The sequence below is a fragment of the Amblyomma mixtum genome, chromosome 6 (genome assembly GCF_055824585.1).
Source record: "Amblyomma mixtum isolate Tamu chromosome 6, ASM5582458v1, whole genome shotgun sequence".
NCBI lineage: Eukaryota > Metazoa > Arthropoda > Arachnida > Ixodida > Ixodidae > Amblyomma > Amblyomma mixtum.
In genome coordinates, this window is record NC_143017.1 from 99,399,098 (window position 1) to 99,425,666 (window position 26,569).

The window sequence follows — 26,569 nt, forward strand, 5'->3', positions numbered from 1 at the left end:
TAGCAGAACTTCCGGAGTGGAGGAAGCCGTTCAACCTTACCCAGACACGTAAGCGTACAATAACGCTCCACATTTTAACCCATAGCCTATCTGCTGCAGCGCGACCACGTTGACTGCTTGGGGAATGCCTGGCGGTCGCCAAACGAAGGTTCGACAACATGCTGGAGCTCGGCATTATACACCCATCATCCAAGTCGTGGGCTTCGTCGCTGCATCCTGTTCCCACAAAAGACCAAGCTGACTGGCAATCGAGAGCACCCACGGAGGACCTTAAGCAACACACGTATGGCTGCAACATATTTGGCAAGGCGTACCTGGTTATGTAGTACAAAAATATACCCATTGAACCCGCCTATGTACCTAAGACAGCCATCACGACGCCATCGGGGGTGTTCATGTACAGATGCCCTTTGAACTCCGCCACTAGGCTCAAACATTCCAGGGGTTCATCGCTGAGGCAATGTGAGATCTTCCCGATGTGTTCGTATACATCGATAATGTACTCACCGCCAGCGCTGTGCCTGAAGAGCATGACGCCACCGCCGTGACGTATTCCCCGGCGGGCTCTTATTAGCTAAGACGAATCCAAATACTCACTTTCCCCATTCTCCTATGCCTACTCCACATTTGCTCATCGTATACGTAAATACATGACCCTGGTGTGGTGGTATTCCTACATTTACACACATTACATGGACATGCACAGCTAAACACAACCACTTAACCACACAACCACATCACCAATCTTTTTTTGTTGCTTCCATAAAAGCTGTTGCGGGCGCCGTGCTTTTGATACATTCTGGAGGCAACGCTCCGACTAGGCTGATGATGGACGCCTCGAGCATGCCCATCGGAGCGGACTTACAGCAGTACATCATGTCCGAGTGACGGCCTTTGTACATTTCCTCTCGGAGGCTACAGCTTGCTGAGATCCGCTACATTGTCTTCTGTAGCGGGTTACAGGCCATGTACTACGTTGCGTTTCAACGCTTACGACACTTCATAGAAGGAGGCCAGTTCCACGTGCTGACCGACCACAAATCACTGCCGTAAATTTTCCGGCCAATCTCATCGAAGAACACGTCTTGTGAACTCCGCCTTCTCGTATACATCGAATTCACAACGGACGTCCGCCGTCTGATGGGTGCTAAAAGCAGCGCTGCTGATACCATGTTCGGTATGGCTACGATTTCGCACCATCCAGCGTCGACAGGACCGCATTGTTTTCCACACAACAGTATGACAGCGAGCTGAAGGCTTTTCAAGAGAACCTCCCTTCTCTCCGAACGCAGCTTGTTACCCATTCGTGCATGCCTTATTATGATGCGATACTTCGACGACACTTTCACGATCTTTCGCTCCTGACCCATTCTGCGCCGCAATGTTCCATTCACTCCGTTGTATCTGTAATCAACGCGTACGGACAACTAAGCACCTTGTTATGCAGCGCGAAGTATGATACTCTAGTGTCTACAGCGATGTGCGCGAATAGACTCGCACATCTCTACCCTTGCAAGCACCCCGCCCCGGTGGCTCAGTGGTTACGGCGCTCGGCTGCTGACCCGAAAGACACGGGTTAGATCCCGGCCACGGCGGTTGAATTTCGATGGACGCGAAATTCTAGAGGCCTGTGTACTGTGCGATGTCAGTGCACGTTGAAGAACCCTAGGCGGTCGAAATTTCCGGAGCCCTTCAATACGGCGTCTCTCATAGAGTGAGTCGCTTTGGGACGTTAAACCCCAACAAACCAAACAAACCAAACCTATCCTCGCAAGCAAAGAAAGTGTCCCCTCGTAGCAAGACGCCACACCACGCCTGTCTTCTTCCAGGCAGTCGTTTCGATCAGGTGCATCGCGGTACCCGTACCTGTATCACAGGGTTGTCGCTCTCTCTCACCGCTATCGACCATTCTACACGCTGCCAGCAGGCCGTACTCATTCACGACATGACCACTTAGACTGTTTTCCGCGCGTTCGTCTGCACTTGGGTGTCGCGATTTGGTTGTCCAGACACCTTGGCTACAGACTAACATTTTGAGCCTGCCTTTTCTGCTTGGCTCACCCCACTCTGTGTACCAAGCTCAGTCGCAGCACTGCGTACCACCGTTGAGCCAACGACATGGTGGAACGCTATCACCGCCAACTGGTGGCCGTCCTAGCTACAGGGTTAAACTGCACCCATTTGGTCGACTAGAAGACCCTCAGTGGTGTGCGGCAGCGCTCGTTTTCTGTAACCCCAGCGTCTGCGCAGGGACTTGTCCTCGTCAGAGGAGCTACAAGTCCAGCCGCAACAGCACCTGTACTGTCTCGTGGACTGCTTAAAGGAGGTACGGCCTGTTACACCTCGCTTTTCCCACCACAACGCCACATTTGTGCACCCTCATTTTGCCCCCTCCACGCAAGTTTTCCTTCGCCGCGATGATAATTGAGGATGATGTCCTCGCCGCGATGCTATCCGGTTATGGCACGTGGTCTGTGTCTTCTTCGTCTTCGTAACCTTTGCGCTCACAAAATATTATGCGCTGCAAACCCATTGCCTACGAAGGACCATTCCTAGTTATCCGCCGCACAAGCTAAACTGCCACCCTTCTGGAGAATGACCATGACGAGGTCGCCAGCATGAACCGCCGCAAGCGGGCGTGCTATAAAGGCGCCGACTGAGCGTCTCGCTACTCCGCTCGACTTGGACAGCACATCGTCAGCAGTGTCTGATGCCCTGTTTATCCACCTGTGACGGCGGCACTCTGTTAGGCTTTGACGTCCACTATAGACGGGGTGCCCTGTAGCGCCCTCTTTAGTTCAAGCCCAAGAACGCAGTCGAACGGAAAAGAAAATAAAGAACGCGCCTGGCCGTGCGCACGTGATGCCACAGCACGGCTTGTAGCTTCTAATTTCGATCCGACTTCGATGTTCTTTCTAGCTCGTGCCTGAGCCTGGCGCCCGTAGGCCCGCTTACCAAGCATTTAGCCGCAGCGCAGCCGGGTACCGGCTCAGGAAAAATCTTGTACGGTTTATCAATTGTATAAGCGGTGGGTACCCGGCGGCATTCGGGATCGCACCCTGTACCTACTGCGTACGAACCGGCTGAACAAACTACTGCGTTGCCGCTGCGGTGTGGTTACATGTAATCGTAACTTTTATGTTTGTATAGCGATTGAGAGAACTTGTGTTGAACACTACTCTGACGGAAACAACGAATAATAAGAGACCTTCTTGAGAGCAGAACAACTGCGGTGTAAAGAAAAGACTGTCGTTGCAAGAGAACATATAGTCCAAGTAACTATGACCTATGACATGTGCTATCGGGAACAAAAGTGGAATACTCCACGGGGCGGGAGCCGCAGCAACGGAAAACTGCGTTGCAATGCCATCTAGACGCGGCATCTGGGACCTAGACAGGCAATGCGTGACCTTTATTATTAGCAGGCATGTCGCTTGGCTCATTTCAATGTTTCGTGCTTTAGCTCGCCAAAAATGCGGCAGTTTTCTGTTATTCCGGATCCCGCCGCGTGGAGTATACTACTTTTGTCCCCGATAGTAAATAACGCACTCACTAATAAGTCAGAACAAACCTCTTGTCGAGAGAGCTTTCAGGCGTTACTAGACACTGTGCTATGTCAACTAATTTGGCGCTGCTGCTTTCTCGGCTGCTAAAGGTGTTTGCCCCAAAATAATTAAGGTGAATGAGAACAAACATTTTTCTTCACTGGAGAAACGTAACAGCTCAATTCTTTATTGTTCAGAGGTGATGTGTCTTTTACAACTGCAGACTCACTCACACATGACGTGCCACACATATTTAATACAAGGAAAGAAGCTCATGATCGCTAGTCATAAACAAGCGAAAAAATCTTTATGCCATACTGGGGGCTTCAGATGAAAAATGCCTCCTTTTGCTTAGCCATTCTTGCCAAAAAACAATACCACAGGTCGCTTAGTCAGTCATGAAAAGAACAATTTGCTGGTAGAACAAATACATATCTCAAAAATACATATCTCGAATACATATCTCATAAACACCTCGGTGTAAGCGACACGCGAGAAAAAAAAAAAAACATTTTACCAAGTATTAGGCTACTAGTTACTTTATTCAAATTTTAGCGTTGCTTTTCTTTGTGCGATACAACTAAACGCCGTCTTTGCCATAAGCGACTCTTATTTTAACGCATATTCGCACGGATCCAAGCATTCGTTTCCACAATTTTGCACATGACCCTACCAAAGCTAAACGCTTGTACTACGCCATTTTTGACTCTCCGGTGAACGCCGGGAGAGTGGGACCCTACAAGGAAAAAATTTTGCCTAAAACGGTCACAATTCTGCTCGGCTGTTTTGGCTAAAATTCCCGTAAGCTCTGTTTGACATGAGTTCGGAAACAACAATTAGGAAACCAGGAAGGAGGCGTACTGTGCGCAGCGAAGCGTCGCGAAAATCTCACAGGGTTTCACAACATCGTCCCTGCCATTCCGTGTGTGAGGGGGGAGGCGCCTATTTGGAACGAACACAAAGCACGGCAGTCAGACAGGTGTTTGAAGAGCATTATCTGGTTGAAAGTGTTATAGCCTTCTTACAGGCCTAGCCTTCCGCAAGAGGCTGAAATAGAATGACTCTCCTCGTCACCGAGAATGAAGAAGACAGCATTGCATTGTGGTGAATGCTTACGGCAGGCTGAAGTGTCAGTTCTAGCGTACCTTTCAGCGTGAAACAGGTGAGTGCACGGACACTCTGTTAACCGGATCTGCATCGGAATGAAGGAAGCTTGGTCGCGGGCTTGACAGTGTAACATATTACTGGCTCCCTCGAAATTTTGTCCCAAAACGGAAAACAAGGGCTGTCACGTTGAAAGCCTCCTTTAAACTAAACATTGCTTGCTTTCGTGTTTCGTTCTGAATGATTTAAACATCCCAGTTGGTATTGATCAGACATCAACTTGGACAAAAAATTAAGCAGAATTTTCATACTGCTTGCGTGGCCCATTGCCTAGTAATAAATCGGCAAACGCTGCGGCCTCTTTGATTGAAACCAAATATTCATGACGCTCGGGGAGTTTTCGAGAGACAGGTAGGTGGTGCACTCGAGTATAAGGGGTAAACTCAGCATGGCAGATTTGTTACGCGTCACGTATTGTAAAATTTAGGACGCGTAGGCTGTTAGCGCAATTTTCGATCGTCTGTCATAGAGGCCCAGAGTTGCGAGTTTTCTGCCGGAAGAGGCATGTCTGCCTTTAGAAAGTTTACTTATCTCCAGGACAAAAGTGTCCACGACGCGTGACGGCAGTCGTCGAACCTCATAGCTTTGTTAATACCCGCTGTCTCGAGACCGGACTTGTGAAAGGTCATTTGATGTGATTTATGGGGTAGTAGTTAAGTGAGATGATAACTGAACAACTTCGCACCTGCTCGCGTAGATTGCTTTTTGCGTTTCCGCGAAGCGTTTCTCTTCAACAGTACATCTGGTGCTCACGGCAAGCGATCTTTTTTCCGGTCTGCAGTTTCCCATCAACTGCAGCCTGCAGCTACAAAGACAATGGAGGTTGTTTTATTCCCCATTCTAGAAAACTTAAAAAAATTCATGTAAGCAAGCGCTCACTTTCCGGGAGAATACTTTAGGTCCGATGGTTGAATGTATTGCGACAAAGTGAATCGGACGTTATATTAAATTCAGACTCAACTAATCAGAATCGCCTACACCACTCGCCTCACTGGAAACTGCTTCGAGACAGTATAGTCGGAAGTCAGTTGTAGTTTCTTGGACTCAAAAGCCACAGATTAGTGCTTTTGAATTCTCAGAGCTTTCTTGACTTGGCACTGACGTATGATCGAATCAGTTGGACAAGAAATTGAGGCGCTTAATAAATACCGACCTCTTTTGCCCTCTTGCTTCGAACCTTTCTCGAGCATGCCCTAACGGTTAGTAATGAGGAGTTTTGCACCGTATCGCACTCATAACTGAAACCTTAATTCGGAGTCTGTTTCTGCCGGCACGATTTTAACGCATCTTATTGTTTTGCGTTTTACGACAGCGTAGGCGAAATTTAATCTGTTATCAAGGCCAGAAGTCCTCTAGAGTGCGTTAAATTGTGAACCCAGCTTTCGATTCTTAGCTTGAATGCTTTTATCGCTTGAATTGCGCCCTGCTAGTGGTGCAAAAAACATAAATACACGTACCCCAACGCTCACAACAAGCGCGCAAAATCTCTGGCGGCAATTGTAAAGCCATATGCCTCAGGTGCATTATACATTTCGGCATGACACGCGCAGCGCCCTGACGAGCTTCAAACTCGTTGGCACGAATGGAGAGGCGATAAACGGTGCGTGGCCTCAGAGGAACGAGCGAGGTCTCAGCACAGTAAGAACCGAGGCTATTGCAGGCGGGCAGTGGATGCCCCGGGCGAGTTGCGTCGTCCATCATAGCTCCAGCAGGGCGAGGCAGATGAGCAGACCGGAGAAGAAGGGCGCCAGCACGCAGACTCCCTCGTTGGACGCTGCACACATTGCGGAAGAGAAGGGTGCATCAAATCAAATTAAATTTCATTCTCCTTTGCACAATGCAAAGAGTGGAGAAGCGCAAGAAGCTGCCGCTACCGCAGCTTGACAAGGCGACTGCCCCAACTCATGATAAGGCCAGAGGCGAAAAGTCTTATTAATAAGGGAGTAATTACTCATTGGCATCCACCTGAGCGCAGCCATACGCAGCCGTATGGCTGCGCTCAGGTGGATGCCAATGAGTAATTACTCTCTTATTACAAATCTACTCCACCTTGGGGGATTCCCCTAAACATTTGACCAACACTGTTCCCACTTCGAGTTATTGATCAATTCGCTCTCGCCCTACCATAAGCTTGCCGTCCCGGCTAGCTCAATTGGTAGAGCGACTGCTCCGGTGAAGCGGTGGTCCCGGGTTCGAACCCCAGACCAGGACGAATTTTTCTTTAACTACGAAGTTTCTGAGAAAGCTGTATAGCTTTCCTTTGCAGCCGTATGACTGCGCTCGGGTGGATGCCAATGAGTAATTACTCCCTTATTACAAATCTACTCCACCTTGGGGGGTTCCCCTAAACATTTGACCAAAGTCTTATTAAAGGACGACTGAAGAGGTTTTAGAATTCTCCACGCTTAAAGGGGCCGATTGTATGAAACTTGCAGGTAAAAAGTGCGAAGCCTTTTGGCTCTAACGTTTTAAGTGGTGACGTAATCGTCCTATAAAGTCGCGTATGCTATCAGGTTTCTCGGCAGCGCGCAGCGCCAGGCAAGGGCTACAGTGATGACGTAATATACGGGGATGCTGCCTGTACACAGAAGAAACGGTTGCTTTAGGAAATAAAAACAACAGAACCGAAGGTAAAGTGCAAGAATGGTTATTTGGCGGCATCGGACGATGCACGGCAGCATGTGGGCGAAGGCAGCGGCAATTTGAAATTTCGCCAAGAATGACGTCGTCAAGAGTTTTTCGCACTTCTCCGAAGTAGTCAGAAGAAGCCTGAACGTCGTCGATGCTTTAATTTGAGATTTTTTTAAATGCTAGCGGAAAAGTACTTGTCATGTTTCACCCAGAAGCTACGTACAATCGAATCCTTGAATAGCCTAAAATTCTCGAACAGCAGTTCAGCTTCCCTTCAAAAACACAGCAAAATAACACAAATAGGTTTCACAAGAAATCCAGTCGCATTCAAAGGTTCTAATGAACAGGATGAAAAGCATCACAATGAGCACAAGGTTTTGGCTGACTAAATTAATAGTGTTACGATGATGATGGTCACAAGAACACATGCTTGAACTTCTTTTAGGCAACTGAGTAACATCAATAGTCTGATGAGCCTAGTTGTTGAGGAGAAATGGAAGATTATAAGTTAATGATGAAAGCGCATAGTTTTTCGGAGGGATCCTCGCGCACGCTGCTGTTATTTAAATTCGTTATTGCGGAAGTGACCTCGTCTTCATGCATTGAACACAAGAACACAAGAACATAGAACTTTGTTTGCTGAAATATCTTGTAGTGCTGGGTCTGTTCCTTCTAATGAAATACCGGAAAATGGATATTAGTTTGCAAATAATCAACTGAAAAGATTTGCTATACTGCATTCCGAAACTTTCATATCGCCATGAGAGGTCTGCTCAATTTTACTAGAACCACAGATACGACACAGCACAGCAACAAGATTCTTCTATGTTAAGTAAGATAGCTCGATAGCTCAGTATTATGCAGAATACGAGTTGTAGCCTGATTTAGGCTTTCGGTCTGTTAACAAGTTTATTTAAATGACTTTTAAATTCACAAAGTGTACTTTCATCTTTAGTTGCATTGAATTTTTCAAAAAGAGTTCTTGGGATCTCTTTTTCTGAAGGATATTCCTGGCTTTCTTGTTATGTATGTCATAACGAGCCCCTCATTTTCCCACCCTTCTCTTCTCGATAGCTTAACGAGGGTCTCGGCTCTGGCAGTCTTGGTGCCGTAGGAAACACAAGAGGCTCTCGCACAGTTCCTTCCTTGACCGTTTGATCCCGTTTCTCGCGACACTCGTGGTGATATAGGATGTACTGCGTCCGCCGCTATGGATGAGGATGGCACCGGTGACCACTCTCAACGCTAATTCGAACGCAACATAAATAACCCAGAAAGGAGAGAAGGAGAAGATTTGACTACCTGCCACCGTAGTTCAGTCGATAGAGTACCGTACGAGAAATTCGGAGATCGTGGATTCGGATCCCAGCGGTGGCATCAGGGTGATTTGTCTTCCGCTTTCTTACTATCTTTAAGCCATAAAAAGATTACACTAGTAATGCCCAGCTGTTACATCCACAAACTAAAAAAGGCCTTTGTTTTGGTGTCTGCTGGCCTCCTTTATTACTTCGTCATCCGGGGCTTTCGTGTTCTCTCTCTCCCCCGCCGATGCTGACCTCGGACCATCTGATGGGCCAGCTGGCTTTTGTGACGCTGGTGCAAGATATTCTAGACGCTATGGTGTGTGGGAAATTTTTTTTCTGTTTATTTTTCGAATTCAGTTTACCTTCTTGATTATTAAAAAAAAATTCTGGGTATAAGCGGCCTTTTGTTGAAGAAAGTTTCGTAGGCCTCCTCAGCGTCTGTTATCGCACATATAGAGTATGTTCCCATGTAAAGGTTTCTTGGAATTTTTTTAAGCATTCTACATTTATCCGCTTTGACCATTTAATGCACACATTTCGCATACGGCTTTGAGGAAAAAATGCTGGCGTCCACAGGGAAGCACGAAAGGAGAGGGAATCAGGAAAGCAGCGACATCGGCATTGGCAAATGCAAGGTGCAGATGACATGGGGAGCTGTTCGATGCAAGGAGGATATGCGATAATTCTTAATGCGATGTGAAAACTTGTTGCAAAAAGGAGGGCCGGAAGACACGTGCTCATGCAGTGTTTGCAAGAAGTGGGCATGAAATAATGCAATTACGAATATCGGGCGTGTATCACGCCTCTACTGTGCACGTACACCTGCAGAGGATGCTATATTTTCCCTCCCTTCGGATAATACGAGCATTTCACAAAGGGCTCGTTTTTCCAGAGCCTTAGTGAGCCCGCAGTTGTTTGCAGGGTATTGATTTCAAGAGATCGCCCAGCAGTGCAGACTGACCGTCGTCGTCGGTGGACGCCCTGAGGCCGGACATGGTGCGGTGCTTGTTCTTGATGCTCGCCTCTGCGCTGCTCGTGTTGAGCACGTGCGACAGGGTGACGGTGCAGCGCAGGTGCATGCGTTCCTCCTCGAAGTGCTCCGGCCGCACCGTGAAGCGGAGGCCCAGGGACGCCGCGTACCTCGGATACCTCTGCAGCTCGTGGCGCACAAGGTACTCGGGGCGGGCCTGTCAGGGTGAGCACGCAACGCATCAAGTCTTACAAGAGCTGCCGATGGCCTATGGCTTGTACGAGTGCTCAATATATCAGGGCGTTCGGTCGACCATTTTGTATACCGAAATGATTGGCTTGAATCATTAATGTGGCTTTCCGGCTGAAGAGTTGCATTACTTAGTCTGTCAGTTTGCTATTACCGTAACTGTACTGCCTGATTAGGACGTCTTTGAATGGTATCGCACAGTGGCGCACCCTCTATGACGCGCAGCTGACGCCTACGAGTTCACAAGTGCCGTTCCCAGCTGCGGGGGACTCACTTCCGTAGTAGGAAAACGCAAGCACCTCAGCTCAGGCTCTTAGTGTATGCTAATAAGCCCCGGGTTATTGGAATTTGCCACGAATCACTACAGAAAGGCATGTCGCATAGCCGGAGTTAAGATTCCGACCTTAAGCATTTATTCACCAAAGACAAGGTTGCAAGAAGGAAATGTATGAAATTAAGCATGTTTTGCTTATCTTTCCGGTTTCTAGTTAAGAAATCCCATAATTATGGACTTACCGAGACCTCTTAAACTAAGTAAACTGAAGTAAGAATTGGCTAGGATATATGACAAGAAATATTATTCCTTAAGAAGGAACAGGGTTAGCAAACACAGCTGAAAATAGAGTAACCTAAGCGGAAATAATCTCAAACAAAACGTTCACAACCAGTGTCGAACAGCGCGGAGACAGACAAGAGACGAGGAAACAGAGGAAACGAACGTAACAGACTTGTGCTTCTCTGTGTTCACGCTGTTGGGTAGAGGATGCTTAACCAACTAGCCCGCCAAAACGTTCCTGAACATTCACAAGTAGTATCATTGCGAACATGAAGAAGAAGGGATGAATAAAAAGAAAATAAGAACAGAACACTAATATGCAAATCCAGTGCTATTACGAATGAAAAAAATCCGCGGTAATCATTTTTGAGGTAGTAATCATTTGCCGAGTGATTACGGGGTATTTCATTAGGTGGCAGCGTTGGATTACTGAAGAATAAAATATCGATATGAGAGAAGAACTTGAATTATTGACCCGAGGAATGCTATTCCACGCTTTGATTGATGCGAATCCTACAGTGAAGATATCGTAGTTATTGCGGACTTAAAGTATTCGGAAGTTAGTTCTTGATGCAAATCTAGTAACATTGAGATTATTAAGAACTTGGTGCACATGTCCAACATTCTAGGGCCAAAAATTGAAAATTGGAAATTGTACGATACTCCTACGGAAATATTAAAGGTAATAGTCTATTCTGATATGTAGCAAAGTGATTCTTTTAAAGTGCTTCCATAGATCGCACTGAAAAGTTAAGACTGCCATATAAGAAGCAATTGAGATCACTTTTGAAGTAGAAAAAGCGTTAAGAGAAAACAAATTCAAGACTGCCGCCGGTGATCTGCGGATATACTGATTGTTACAGTGAAATCTTACATTATATGAAAAATGTGCTTTCATAAACGGTTTCCCGCTCAAAAATGCTTATGTCCAGAATTGTTGCGTATGTGAAGTGGAGGAGGTTATGATCATTAAGAAAGGAACGGGCGAAAATGCCTGATTACAGGATTAGGTTGGAAATGGGAACAATACTGAGTGCTGAAAAAATGTAGAAATATTGGCACCGTATGGAATAAATGTAATAAATACGTAGGGCTTGGTTTCGCAAGTGCTGTAGTGGTGCGATATGGGAATTGTATCTAACACCCGAAGTTATAATGCAAAAATTAAGATGACTATCAATGAATGCGAAGTATACTATTAGGGTTGAAAAATTAATTTCGGGCCTTTAAGAGCACCCTAATGACATAAGTAGTTTTCTTCCGAAGAAGAGCAACATGAAGCCGAAGCTTGCTGAGACATTAGCAATTAAGGCGCAGTGGAGCATAATGCATCAGCAAGATGAATTATTTTCGTAATGTAATTTTCTTATAAGTTATCCTCGAAACCACTTCTGTCCACTAACACAAGAATTTAGCTATGACTCCTGTATGGCCGTGGAGCGAATGCCAGCCTGCACCAGGCAATTTGAAACAGATCCTGAATTATTTCTCTATCAAATACCTCGACTGCATGCCTAAACTGGCAGAAACTCTGGAAGCGCGGGCACTAAGCGGTGTTTTCTTGCTACGAAACATTTTTACGCACAGTATCAGTTCCAGAACGAGGCAAACAGAATTTGATACCTACCAAAATGGTCTTCTTCATAAAAGCGCCTCTTAAAATTCAAAGCCTTGGCAGAAAAGACACCTTGCACTGGGAAAACACTGACCTCTTTATCGTTAATGAACCACATGAGCTCCGGAGGTGTATCGTACTCCGCGGACCGGCAGGTCAGGTTCACGAGGTCATTGATCCGGTACTTGGGCAAACCTCCATCGATGACGGGGCTGTCGGGACTGGTCTCTGCGTGCATCCCCACGAGATCGGTGCAATCAAGCCCAGTCGTAGAACAGAAATGACGTGCAAAAACTCGTGAAGATGCTCTAAGAAAGTTAATGAGGAGCTGGAAATGAAATACAAGAGCAAAACACCAATCTAAAAGAGAACGTCGAGTAGCAGTGTCTTTTTTCTGTGCACCTACCGCTTTTTTTAATAAATGGGGTCTCTCTGGAAGAACCACACGCATTCAGCGATAGCAGATTCGTTGTTTCGATTTACAAATATAACGAAGAAGTGAGTCTGTCCAGTATAAGTGTGGCAGCAATAATTTATCATCATTGGCTTGCGCACGTGAAACTACGTCATGATGTCGCCTACATCGCGATTTATATCAAGAAGAATATTTGTAGATGTGCATCTAAAAGGCACAGGAGCTCGGAGAAGAGCGTGAAAACGAGTGTTACTAAGTTATATTGGGTGAAAAGCAATCTATTCGTGGCAAAAATCTCCTGAACTTGCATTCAGTAACGGGCTACATATCACCGAGGCTGTCTGCGTGCATGGCATAGCGTGCAATTTATGATGGTGAAATAGGATGCGTTGTGTAAAGCTAAAGGAGTGGTATTTAGAAGGGAAAGAGTTGGTGGTTTGGGAAAAATTTTGCATAGTTTCTTGTATACAATCGTGAACAAAACGAGCGAAAAAGCTAACTCTTGTGACTTTACCAGATATTCTTCGAAGGAGTGTTGTACAGTATTTTTCTTTCTGAAATTTATTTGATAAAATTCCATGCCGAAGGCAATTTAAGCTTTATTTTTCTAACACCGGAACTTTCACTGTATTTCTGTTGCCGTTGTGCGGCTGGCTAATTTTACGCTTGCTTACTGGCACTAACTTGAGCGGATAGTCGTAACATGGTGTATCACTACTTAGAAATGGCGCACGTGTCTGATCATAAGTGCGTGACTTCCATAATGTATCAGTGCTGTCAGTTTCGCGCCGCAGGCCGGAACACAATGAAGTCATTGGGTGTGAAGTACCGGTCGCGTTTGCCTCCTTAAAGAATCGCGGTCATGGAAGGGGGCAGGGGGGAAGGGGGGATACTCTGTTAACACCTGAAGGGACGTTTTCCGACGGGTGAACTCAGCCGATTAACGTCAGGTGAGTTGAGGCTCGATTCGCAAAAGTAGTCTGAGCCCTCTCACTTTCATTTGGTGCGCAATTGGGGTTTCGCCCACCTGGATAGGGTATGGAGGGCACCGTGTCTCCGACAATGAGCTCCTCGCTGGACGTGAGGAACACCTCGGAGATGACGCTGACACACTTGATGCGCAGCCAGTTGCCGGCCATGTGGTGAGGCCGCAGCGTGAACGACATCGCCGCGCCCGAGCTCTGCAGCCCCTCCGAGTCGAACAGGGTCTCCAGGTCACGCACGTCGCTGAAGGGAACCTGGACGACGCGGTGATGGTGCCATTTGCGGGAAATGTGACCCAAACGCTTGGCAGGGTCCAATTGATTGCAAAAAGGTATAGCGCACTTCCAGCACTTGGTAGCGACTGGTCTCTTACTAGAAATTGCCATGTCTTTTGCTGCTTGAAAGCAGGAATCATCGGTTCCTTCTGGACTTCATTCGTCCAGCAAACGTTTTCTCGCTGATATAATCATCTCCTTTGTGCCCTCTTGCAATAATCACCAGAAAAAAAAAACAGCGTACTTAATTTCGTTGAAGCTGCTCCGCAGCATAAACAAGCAAAAACAGCATTGCCTGCCTACTTCATGCCAGAAATAAAATGTATTTAGTCGCACTAGAGTTTGAAATCATAAGGATCTTTATGATCTTGGGTTGCTATCAAAAGCTACTGCTACGCAAAATTGCGAAATTATTGATAGGTGCCAGTACGCCTGAGGCCTGGAAAGCCATAATAATCACCCAGTGGATACTAAGATTTATGAACTTATTTTGTCCAAGAAGCGCTCAGTCAACTACATTTACGATTCAGCGGCGTGATGAAAATGCGGAGTGACAATTTGCACCCTTCTCTTGGTTGTTGGCTACACAAACAAGAAAATATGCTTCTTCCCATGTTTCAGACGTTCTTTAACGGGTCAGAAGCTTTGTGCTGCTGCTTATATTGTTTACGGATTGTTATCTCAGGCTCCCCTTAGTTCCCACTGATAAAATCATCGCGAGTTGTCGTCATAGCCGGCTATGTTTCATATGAAACATTGAGACAGTCGTCTACTCTTGCATTCACAGCTAGTGAGAAATGCTGTATGAACTGATGAGAAAATTTGTGTACCTTTTCACAATTTTGCAACTCTTCGAATAGTGTGACGCTACACAATGTTTCTTTTTTTTAGGGGGGGGGGGGGGGGGGGAGGTGAGTTTGGAGTGGCCACATTTATTACGGGAGGTGAACCTTGGAATTGTTCTTTGTACAAGATGTATTATCAATGTGCGAGTGCATTATGCGATTTCTGGGGTATTATAAAAGGAATTGTCGCACAAAAACCTCTGTCACGAATTTTGGGCTATTATATCGTCGGGTATATTTGTGTGATAGGTAGGTAGCATTTGTTTCTTAGAGCACGTTGAATGTTCTGCCTGCTATCAGCTAATGCAAATTTCTTTTTTTTTATGAACGTGTGTTTCTCAGAAACGTGAACTTTGCTGCATGAAAATCTGCTGCTGAGAACTTCCAAACTGCATAGGGTCGGGGGCTCATTCAGGCACTGCCTGCCTTGTGCATCTGTTCCGGAAAAAGCTTTCGTTCATACTCTGCTGAAGCGCTTGTAAATACTATCTTGTCGATCAGTAGATGTTCAGCCGCTGCGGTGGCTCAATGGTTATGGCGATCGGCTGCTTACACGAAAGACGCGATTTTGAGCCTTGGAGCGCCAGTCGCATTTCGATGAAAGCGAAATGCTAGGAGCCCCTGTACTGTGCGATGTGAGTGCATGTTAGAGAACCCCAGGTGGTCGAAATTTCCGGAGCCCTCCACTACGGCGTCTCTCATAGCCTTAGTCGCTTTGGGACGTTAAACCCCATAAACCACATAGTAAGTATTCAAGTAGAAAGGACTAAACTTAACTGTTGAAGATGTCGGCTGCTGTAATACTTAAAATACCGGGTATTTCTGCGAACACTGTCAAAACTTCCATGAAATAGGGAGCGATAAATAGGATGAGAATTATTTCGGAAACACACGACCAGGCACGGAGGAAGGTCTTAAGCTCTAAAAATCACGCTAGTTATGTAGATAATTATCTAAAATTCACTGCTTCTATTTTATTTGGCGTCTACCGGTTGGACCAACGAAACGTGCAAAGCCATGGAAAATACGATTGCCGAACTGAGGCGTTACCTAAGCTTGACAGTTCGGGGAAATCCGGCACTTTTCTGAGCACAAACCCGAAACTGAGTGCATGAGGTGCAAGCACAACGCCCGCTGATGACGTTTTACAATGACACAAAACAAAATTCCAACTGCCTGTTCTACTTTGTCGTCTCACCTAGTTCGCTTTCGTTTGCTCCGTCCCTGCCAAAAACAGGGGCCATGCAATGCATCTTCTTTGCAGAAATTTAGCAGCGAGGCAAAAAAATGTTCAAAATATAATATGGTACCTGAGACAGTTCTAATTGGCATAGGAACGCGTCATCAGCGGACCCAGGTTCCTCCCCTTATCCTTCAAGTTTCGGTCTTGTGCACAAAAATGCGTTCGACTTCCGCGCAATTCAAGCGTTAGAGAAACATTTTTTCTCCGTTTAAACAAACGAAATGGCATGGTCTTATCCACGGCTTCGAGCTCTCCGTTGGCAGTAAATAAAAGGCTGTCTTCATTTAAAATTAACTTAGTAAAGTTCTGTAATTAGTTATCTATCCATGCTTATATCTTTAGTAACTGATGTCTGCCGAGGCTGACAGTCTGTTCCTGAAAAGATTTTCTTCCCTTTTCGAGGCTGCTATTTACAGTAAGTTTTTAAAGTCTTTGTGTTTGCTGAATCATCCTATATGAGGATTCCTTATTAGTTGTTTTTTTTTCGCTGCCTGAGAAGCTAATGTGACGTCACACCCCTGTGCTTCCCCTTGCTCACCGACTAAAGACGAGTGATGGCGGCAATCCCAGGTCACTTTAGCCAATAGCGATTAAAAACAAAAATATAAAAAAAAACATGATAGAGTCAAAAGTGAATCGCTATGGTAGGCCGACTCTGTACAGGAATCGTTCTGAACTGTACTCGTTCGCGCCCTGGTGAGAACAGACAGCGACTGCCAGCGTGCGTGACTTCGCATGCGCGTGGCACACACCTCTTGATCGTTCACCAGCCAGACGAGCTTGGCAGCGGGAAGCGAATATGGGGACCTGCAGGAGACGTCGACACGCTCCCCGACGCCGTACTTGGCTCGGGTGCCCCGGATCGTGGGAGGCTTCTCGGGGATCACTGTCGGCAGAGAAAAGGCACAAACTGTTAGCTGGCCGTAGGCTTTCCAAAAGACAAAGAAGGTTTATTTTCTTGTTGACTGAAGGTTAGTGGATTAGTCATGAATGTGGCAGCGACGATGTGAGCTGTCAAGTGAAGCTCAGTTATCTTTCGTCCTCGGGTAAAATTTTGACTCCGTTTAGTAATTGGCATTTCGCCAAAGGTACCGTTTCTTTTCTTGCTGGTCCTTTCATACTTGCATGAATCGAATTTATGTAGTTGGCACCCAGTTACTTTGCATTTTTTTTCAAATCAAAACAAATCAGTTTTATTCAAATGGTTAGTAAAAAAAAATACATGCGAATCATCTGGGCCCTTAGCCTTCTCGTCTAGACTTGGGTTCATGCAGAAAGTGGAAAAAATATTATAGCGAGACAACTCAGTATTATACACAGAATTCATGTACACCAGTTATGTGACAGTTATATACAAAGAAAAGCGAAATACTCAAGAAATTATACAATAGTTAGGAACACAAAAAAATAAATGAATGAACGCACCCAAGAGACACACTGATTTATAGTGGAGTCGAATATTGCTGGCACCGAAAATAGTTTTTTATTTCGGCGATTGCGAATTGACCTAATTTTAAGCTACCTGGCAGTTGGTTCCAAATTGTAGTAGTGGCATCGGCAATAGTTCTTCTACTGTACACATTATTCACAACAGGAAGGTTAAAACGACAAGTGAAAAAATTTCTAGTTAGACGAGATGGATATACGAAAACAGATTATGATAGTGGGATATTACGGTTTAGTATATGTATAACGACACAATCTAGTTTGAAATCCTGCATAGCAAATAAAGGTGTAATGTCTACGTCACGAAAGAGCGGAGTGGATCTATCTGTGCGCTTACTATGTGTTATTATATGAAGGGCTCTTCTTTGTAAAATTAGCCGCCGCGATGGCTACGTGGTTATAGTGCTTGGCTGCTGACCCGAAAGACGCGGGTTCGATCCCGGCCGCGGCGGTTGAATTTCGATGGAGGCGAAATTCTAGAGGCCCGTGTACTGTGCGATGTGAGTGCACGTTAAAGAACCCCAGGTGGTCAAAATTTCCGGAGCCGTTCACTACGGCGTTCCTCATAGCTTGAGTAGCATTGGGACGTTAAACACCAATAAACCAAACATTTTTCGTATAATTTCTATTTGATTTAAGCAAGTGTTATACGTAAGTTCCCGGGACTCTACACAGGAAGCCATATTGTTTTGAGAAAGGTAATAATAAAAAATTTTTAATGTGCGAAGCGAGAAGAACTTTCTAGCTTTTATTAGGACAAAGCAAGCCCGTCTCAATTTAGTGCTTACACGAATTATGTGAGGATTAAAATTGAAAGTTGAATCTTGAGTTACACCAAGATAGATCTGTTGATCGACTCATTCGAGGGGGTTTGCGCCTATTCGTAACTCATTTAAGCTGTTTGAATTTTTATATAGACTGGAGAAGACAATGTGTTTAGTCTTTGAGGTGTGTATTGTTAATTTAGTTTGTAGAAATCACTGGCATATCAGAGAAAGATCACCATTAGCCTGCCTTTCGACTATATTAGGTGCATGACTAAAGCAGAGAAGGGCTGTATCATCAGCATACATAATAGTTTGGGCATAATTCAGAGCACCAGGCAGATCATTTATGTGCAAAAAAAAAGAGTAATGGTCCTAACACCGAGCTCTGAGGCACGCCACACAAGATGGAATGAACGCTTGATACGGATTTGTCGATTTTTACATATTGCTTCCGGCCAGAAAGATAGCTTTCGAAAAACTGCTTTGATTGACCTCTGAAACCAAACCGATGCAATTTTGATAGTAGCCTATCATGGTTGACAGTGTCAAACGCTTTTTTTAATATCAATAAAAATGCCAACTACATACTCTTTCTTATTTAATGTTTTGCTGATAAATTCACTTAAAACACTGTACAGCCGTGGAAGTAGATCTGTTTTTCCTGGTACCATGGTGGTTGTCTACTAGTACGTTATATTTATCTAGAAAATGTGTAAAACGTTTCATCAATGACTTATCAAATACTGTGTTAAGGGCACTAAGTATTGATACTGGTCGATAGTTCTGGATGTCATCCTTACTACCGGGCTTGTATATAGGAGTGACGCGCTATTGTAAATGCATCTGGATATATGGTCATGTAGAAGGAAACATTAAATAATTTTGCTAAATGCTCACTTAGTTCCTCAATGCGCTGTTCAATGACGAGTAAGGGGATCTCTTTACCAGGTGTTTTTCGTCCAGTCATTGTTTTAACAGTAGAAATGATTTCATCATGAGTAATGTCTTCAAAATCAAAATAATAAGTACAGGGGCTGGGAGCTCGGGGGCTTCGTGGATACTTAGTTCTTTCACAAGAGTTCGACCTATATTACAAAAGTATTGATTAACGTATTCTGCAAAGTTTTGTGCGGTTCTAGTTGGTGGGATATTTCTGTCACTATATGATCCTTCTCTCGAAGTGTAATGACTGAATTAACTATTTTCCACATTTTACGTCGAGCTTTCTGGTTGCTTTCTATGAGAGTTGTATGTTACTTCTTTTTGGATTTTCTAAGTAAGGCCAGAGCTTTATTTCTACGCATTTTATATTGTATTCGATAGTATTCATTGGCTTTGAGCTCCTTGTGCTTTCTATATCATTTATCTTTAGTTTGTAGAGCGGCTAAGATCTCAGTCGTTACCCAAGGACATATTGGGTCAGAATAATGAGATTTTGCATCAATAATTGCTTCTTTAAATCAAGATGAGTTAACAGTCATGAGGTGGTCGAATTCTTTATTAATATTCGTACTGTTCACAACATTTATCTCTAGAGTACATATACGAGAATTTAACAGGTTATGATTAACGGTTGTTTTCGCGGGTTTCTTCATTTATTTTCTAAGAGAACACGATGCTAGAAAGAACACTGGAAAATGATGAGAAATATCAGCATCCATAACACCAGGTGATTAGCAGCTATGCATACGTACTCCTCTAATGACCCCATCAGGGTTGGCAGTATTCCAAGTAAAAAGTAAAATAGTTATAATGCGTGCATTTGTTGTACTTTGTGGACTAATATTTCTTGGAAATACCCTTTTTTCTCGTGCGCGCAACCGGAAGATTAAATAGTAACATAGATTTACATACACACATATGTAAAAACGCGTGATAGAAGGGCCATTTAGGAAGATGAGTGATCTCGTCTGAGGCCCAGTTTTCATGTGACTTCTGCGCACCCCTGCACTCGAACTGCGCTTACTATATCCCAACGATCAATGCACGGAGGCAAACAAAATCGGGAAAATAGTCTAAGCTTGCCACACGGATCACCAAGACAATAAAACGACGGCAAGACAAGAAAGAGAGTAATGTTGGTTGATAAGTCTAGATATAAACAAAAAATAAAAAAGGGCAGAAGTCAACACAAGACACCTCGCTCAAACTCAATTTCCACACGCTACATTAAGCTCTGCATTCGCGATTAGTCAAAGCACCGCCCGAGAAGAAAACTCGGTCGAGCGTCCTGCCTCGGAGCGAAAGAAAAGAGACCGGCGCAGCAGAATTTCCTCATTCCGTTTTTTCCCCTCTTCTTTCACTTATTTCACAACTTTGTCATAGCTTATCTGACGTTCAGATGCAAATTCCGCGATCCCCAGGATGTAGTACCAGCACGGAATTTCACTGCACGAATAAAGCGAATAGCGCATGTGTATGCGCGACAGAGCGCCAGGGGAAAAATCGGGAGTTATTACGAGGGAAAGAGACGATGGCGGCGGACGCGAACTTCTTCGGTTCGGAAAGGAAAAAAAAATAGAGCTCAGCACCCGCGTTGGGTGAGGGCGCACTGTCAGCGCATGGTAGCCTGTACCGCTTCCGTGCCGCAGCAGTGCTTCCGGCTTCGTGGTAGGTTCTTTTTTTATCGTTGCTTTTTACGTACGAATGTCGTTAAACCACCGTGTTTTTTTTGTGTGTGTGGTTTCTCTCTTTTTCAGTGAACAAGAGCAAACATGAAAGAATAAAGTGCATTTCACGAAGCACAGGAATATATGGACCGAAAGCGCACGTCGAAGTGAGGCTCCGAGCAATCTCCGGCAGCAAAAATTTGCGTACGCACACGCGAACCGAAGCGCGCTATTGAATGCACTTGCGGGATATTTTTCGTCCCTTACTTTAAACCGCACGCTGGCCTGTGCTCCCATTCTTAGTGCCTTGCTATCTACGGCCCTCAACGGTAATGATTCGCATAGCGAAAAAAAGCGCACTGGTGGAGAGCTCACAGAAAAACGGACACATTCTAATGGTCCTTGCTACTGACCGCAACCATTCTTTCTGCCACTCTGCGGCCAGAGAACTCCGCCAGAAGATAAATTAGACGCCGCCAGGAAATGTGGTGCAGCCAGATAGGCTCTGTGCCAAGTGATCTTCGGGAGGACTTCCCGGCCGTAACGATTGCCTCGCGATAAGGACGTTAGTGACCACGTATGCTCTCCTCAGCTGTAGCCCCTCGCGTCTAGCGAATGCACGAAATTAAGGAATGCACCAAGCTGAATACGCGACATCAGAGCTACTTCGGAGGAGATTTTGAGCGAAAATGCCCTGCTAGCACAGGGAAGGTTGCCGGCATTGGTTCAATGCTTTGGAAGCAGACTTTGAGCTGTAGCTATGAACGCGTGGCATGCATGCTGCTGAAATGCAAAAGTAAAATAAGGCATAGATGGATTGTGTCGACTGCGGTTATTTTGTTTGTCTTTGTCGGGGCATAGGACAGAGGGATAAAGAGGAAGAAGGAAGGCAGGGATGTTAGCAACATACTCCATTCCTTGTACATGTGTGCGTTTGTATCCGCTATGCACTCTGGCCAATCGCCCTCCGTGGGTATGTGCCATTAAGCCTGAGGACATCATCATCATCATCATCATCATTAACAAGAAGAGTGCTCCGGTTGGCTACCCTGCACTGAGGAGCAGGGATGAGGCGATTGAAAAGAAAATGGAGAAGGGTCACGTGAGGAGCGCAGTGAAAGTTTGTCATTCAAGCCAGTCGCACTCACGGATCGCGTAGTAGGCCCTGAGGGCAGTGGACTGCTGTAGCCACGATCCGAGGATCTTGTCCTGTAATAATGGGCGAGAATACAAGTGGTGCAGAGCATAACACAGTGGGTCTCTCGATCGCGAAAGGCTATCGGCAATTCCAATCATTCATGCGGAGGTTCTTGGCTGCTGAACTCAACTGCAGCTGCAGTTCAACTGAGCCACAAGAACTGGATGCAGCAAGTCCAGTGCTTGCAGCATGTTGTCTGCTGCTGGAGTTCGCAGGCTGGAAAGCAGAGCACACATGACACTCATGTAGGACGTGAGCATTTGAATTGCTGGAAGATCTTGGCCTCAGTCCGGATCGTGGCTTTTGTCTGGTAGGCATGTGACACCGCGGTTTCGGCATCGTCGTTAATCCAGCAGGCGTACAAGGCTTCGGCAGTCGTGACCAAATTATATCAAAGGCTTCACTAGACGCCAAGCTTCCTTGATTTAGTGGGGTGGCTGGAGGAGGCGGACACGCTGCAGTGGTGCTTGGGACCTTCCAAGAAAAGGTCTTCTGTGAAGACCTTCGGCGGCCCAAATAACGTCGGCGCACCTTTGCGGCGGCTTCTCTGTGCGTAAAATGGTCTCGCACCATTTGCTTGAGTGCCGCCCGTTCAGCCTTAAGACGGGGGCAGTCTTTCGAGGAAGAGTCGCGAGGGCCACTGCAGTTGGCGCGCTTCAAGGCAGTCGCTCGGCAAATGCCACCACTGTCTGGCTGGGAGCATCTCGGGCACACGATAGAGTTTTTGCAGACTCCGCTCACTTGATCGATCCTTATGTCCCACGCTGGAATGGATCAAGTGGTGCCAGCACAACGTGCTATTAAGAAACACTCTTCTCTCACCCCACAAAAAAAAAAAAAAAACTCAGTAAAACAAACCCTGACAACTTGCTTTCCAAGCGCTGCTCTTTCCAGTAAAGGCTCAGGGAATTTTAGTTTGTGTTCGTCTTTTCTTCTTCGTGCTGTTGAAGTCCTGAGGGTGCTTAAAATCTCTCTTTTAAGTGAAGGTTGTGGCTCTCTCGTTAGAATGCGGTTTTCTGTCAATGTAGGCCAACCTTAGTACGCCCTCAGAGTTCCTTTAATGCATGAAGGGCTTTCCATGGTACTCACATGTGGAGAAAAATCTCCGAAACAGTTTCTCAGTCGTTCGCAATGACTTCCTAGGTTGCCATGATGCATAGCATTCTCTTGGCTGGCAACTAAAACCTCGCATCCATTTTGCGATGCAACAGAGGCACCGGGCACCAATAAACAACTTTGTTGCTTTGTTAAGCTGTAGAGTGGGTGAAGGCCGCTATCAAGGAAAAACTTGCGCACCAAGCTGTTGTGTCCTTCTACTGGCGCCACTGTTTTTATTTGATATTTGGTTGGTCATGATTGCTTCCACTATCGAGAGCAGAATAATTTTGTTGAGAAACATAAAAAGCCTCATTTGCGTCTACGATCGAACAATAAAGCTATTAACCTTACCCCAATGTCAACTGTTCTCTCGCTGAGCAGGTCATAATATTGGTGATAGGCTCTCAGCGATCGCTCCTCACTGCACACATTTCCTGTGTTTCGAAATGTCCCGCATTTTTTGATCTTCGTCCCCCGTTCTTAAGCAGAGCATTTTTATACTCTACGCGTTACGTTCCGTTTCTGTTTTGATGTTCTTTCTTTACCTCACCCTGTGCTGCTTGTTCTTCGCTCCGCAATGGCGAGAATAATTCCTAGCCGATCTATTCGTCAAGATTGCATGCGTTGTTTGCTGAAGTTAAAAGAGAAAAGAAAAACTATTACTTCGAAACGCACGGACAAAGTTGGAGTCGCCCCTACGCATGGGGACAGGGAAGGAGGGGGGGGGGGTATTAGAAGAGCACGCAGTTTTCCCAGTAGTGCGCTCGCGGGCGGCTGAAATGTAAGGGTTCCGAAACAGAGGGTATGATACAGCTATCACTACCTGGTGGAGGTGAGATGAACAGTCGGAGAGCATTTCATTTTTTTGTATGCCAATTTTTCACAAGTTCAGGGTAAGCGAATCAGCTCACGCGTCGGTCAGGCGATTCACGCCCCGAACCGCAAGTCGAGCCTGACTCTCATCGCGCAACATATTTCGACGAAGCGTGCGGCGACACCCGCCCGACAAGCACTACAACAACGAAAAATACGTGTCAGCTCGGCACGGCATTTCTCTTCACGACGCGTCGGGCTGGAAGTGTAAGCAGCAGCGGGTAAACACTATGAGAGAGCTCATTTCACGCTTGGCTGGTTCGGCAAACGCAGAGGCAGGGAGGCCGCGGATTTTGACAATTCTTTCTGTTTATCCAAGCATGCGTGGAGACCATAACTAAGTATTCCCAAACAAACACGTATTCCTATGACACGCATTGTTATTTTTTTAATGCGCTTCGAAAAGCCGACAAAATTGCGCCATCCCAGCGAACGACGCATAGCAAAAGCTTTTATCTCAAGAAAAATCAAGGCACCTGTTCTTGCGTTGAAGCGCAGACTCTATATTCAAGCCCCGGAGAGATTGTAGCGCTCAATTCTGGTCATTTCTTTTCGCCTTGTTGAAGAAGCGGGCGGGCATTCAAAACGAATCCCAGTGAAGATTCGAACAGTCGTATTAGCGAGTCCGACAGCTTCACGTATAGGTGTGCAGGGAGCATGCCGTCATGCCGGAGCACAGCGAGTACTGAGAACTAAAAGTGGAGACATACAGGCTACATGAGCCTTTAAAGTTAATGAGTTTCATGCACTCAACTACAACTACTCCAAAGGAAAGCATAAACGTCGGCCACTTGTACAGAAATGGCACAAATTTCCCTTCCGAACTGTTTAAATTATACACTGAGAAAGTGGTTTGTGAGGGTTAACGTCCCAAAGTGACTCGAGCTATGAGGGACGCCGTAGTGAGGGACTCCGGAAATTTTGACCACCTGGGGTTCTCTAACGTGCATTGACACCGCCTCTATCGAAATTGGACCGCCTCGGCTGGGATCGAATCCGCGCCTTTCGGGTCAGCAGCCGAGCGCCGTAACCACTAAGCCACCGCGGCGGCCCACTGAGAAATTGGGAACACTCACCAGCACATAGCGTGGCCGACAGTGCTCACAGCCGCAAAGTTGCGGCCGTTATTACAGCCATTCAGCTACAATTAAAATGTATTATTTTAAAATTTTGCCTCATTTTGGTTAGGCAACAGAAGCGTCTTATTACTGAATAGTTTGCACGAATTGGCCAGCTACCGACTGGAAGCTTGGGCTAGCTCATCACGAGCCGTTGTAAAAATGCGGTTCAGACGATATGCCAGCAAATGATGCTGAGCTGCCTACCGAAAAATTCTTTGAGGATTTGAGGTGTATTAATATAAGATTACGGGAGCACGAGAGGTTTTTACATATTAGTAGGTGTTCTAACTTGGCTGTGCGTTGTAAGGGATGGGAAGGTTGGTACCCGCTCCTTTCGGCAGTGGTTATTTTGGTGGTTCATTCATTGTAGATTAATCGGGAAACCATCGAGGCTACACACATCTTACGACTAGGTGAAGAATGTGCGAGTGTGCCGTCCATCGAGTTAACATGCAGCGAGTTGGGCTACCTGGGTCAGGAGAGTGTTTTGGGCAATTTTAGATTGCTGTTATGCTGCACGATTTTCAACGATTATGTGGTTCGTGGTGCTTGGCTTGTCCATATAATCTATGTTCGCTTCAGTAAACTACAGTTGCGAGCCAGCCCTTGTTTTATCCCCTTTCACGTTTCCGTCTTTCGCGCTGGTTGATGCATCACGACACCATGCCAACTTGAGCGTGTGCAATGAAATTAATTCCAATAAATTCGGTGCAATTGCTCTTCTCCACCGGGGCTCTGCGCATCAGCTCGTGGTTTAGAGAGAGCCTGTCTGAACGAAAATTAACCTCAGGCAAGCTCGGGAAGAGCAACCTGGTGGCTGTGTTTGAAACTTTCACCCGCCAGGGCCGCGGCGCATCGCCTAACACCTGCGCTCGGAGTGGCCTCCCCACGATCTATGACTGCATAGAAGAGAAAGTGTTCTTGCGCTTGAGGGATCTGTAACGCTATCGCATTGCATCCTTACTGATAGGTTAAATGTCGCCAAAGTTTTTTCTGTCTTTTTCTTTCTTTAATCTCGGCTAATCCTCTGTGTTCTGTACCGTTTCTTGATGTGACTCCGCGTCCTGCATAAGAATCGTCCGTTCGCAGTCTGGCAGCATTTGGTGGTTAGTACGTCTTCGCGTGTGTGTCTGTTCTCCTTCATGATTAAAATGAGGGCGCAAACAAAGCGGCGACACAGAAAGAAGAAAACAGGACAAGCGCCTTTTTCACGACTGGCTTATTTGGAAGGAAACGGCCTCTTAAATACAAAACGATACCAAAGGCAGCGACAAAAAGATAGTTATCATATCAGGGTTAAAAAAGACAAACTTTTAAGACGAAATCCTAAAACCTGCGCAGATCGCCTATTTCCTTCTTAGATAGCGAGAGCGAAGGCTTGCTCCATCAGTTTCCATACGAGACTATGTGAGATGCTTCCATCACCCCTCTGGTTCTTTGTTGGGGGTGATGGTACAACACCTGAGTGGCCTCAAAGAGAGGACGGCAATTGTCGCATTCTCGGAGATGTTCACTCACCCCTCAAGAACAACATTTTCTGTGCTCTCTAAGGCGAATGTTCAGACACCACCCGGATGAACGGCCTTTGACCCACTACATTAACTTCATACAGGACTAGAAAATGACATTGCTAGGGCCCCTGAGATTAGGAAGACTTTGCC

General features: G+C 45.8%; 1 protein-coding gene across 1 annotated transcript in view; it reads right to left on the reverse strand.

Annotated features, from left to right (window-relative positions):
• Positions 1-3,701: 3,701 nt before the first annotated feature.
• The window catches only part of LOC149339838 (uncharacterized), a 41,481-nt gene continuing 18,613 nt past the window's right edge, over positions 3,702-26,569 (reverse strand). The window contains exons 4-8 of the mRNA XM_089551004.1: positions 16,549-16,682; positions 13,477-13,687; positions 12,129-12,262; positions 9,606-9,831; positions 3,702-6,483 (exon numbers count right to left, since the gene is read on the reverse strand). Coding sequence (XP_089407130.1) covers positions 6,407-6,483; positions 9,606-9,831; positions 12,129-12,262; positions 13,477-13,687; positions 16,549-16,682 — 782 coding nt within the window. The 3' untranslated portion in view covers positions 3,702-6,406. The remainder of the gene's footprint in view (positions 6,484-9,605; positions 9,832-12,128; positions 12,263-13,476; positions 13,688-16,548; positions 16,683-26,569) is intronic.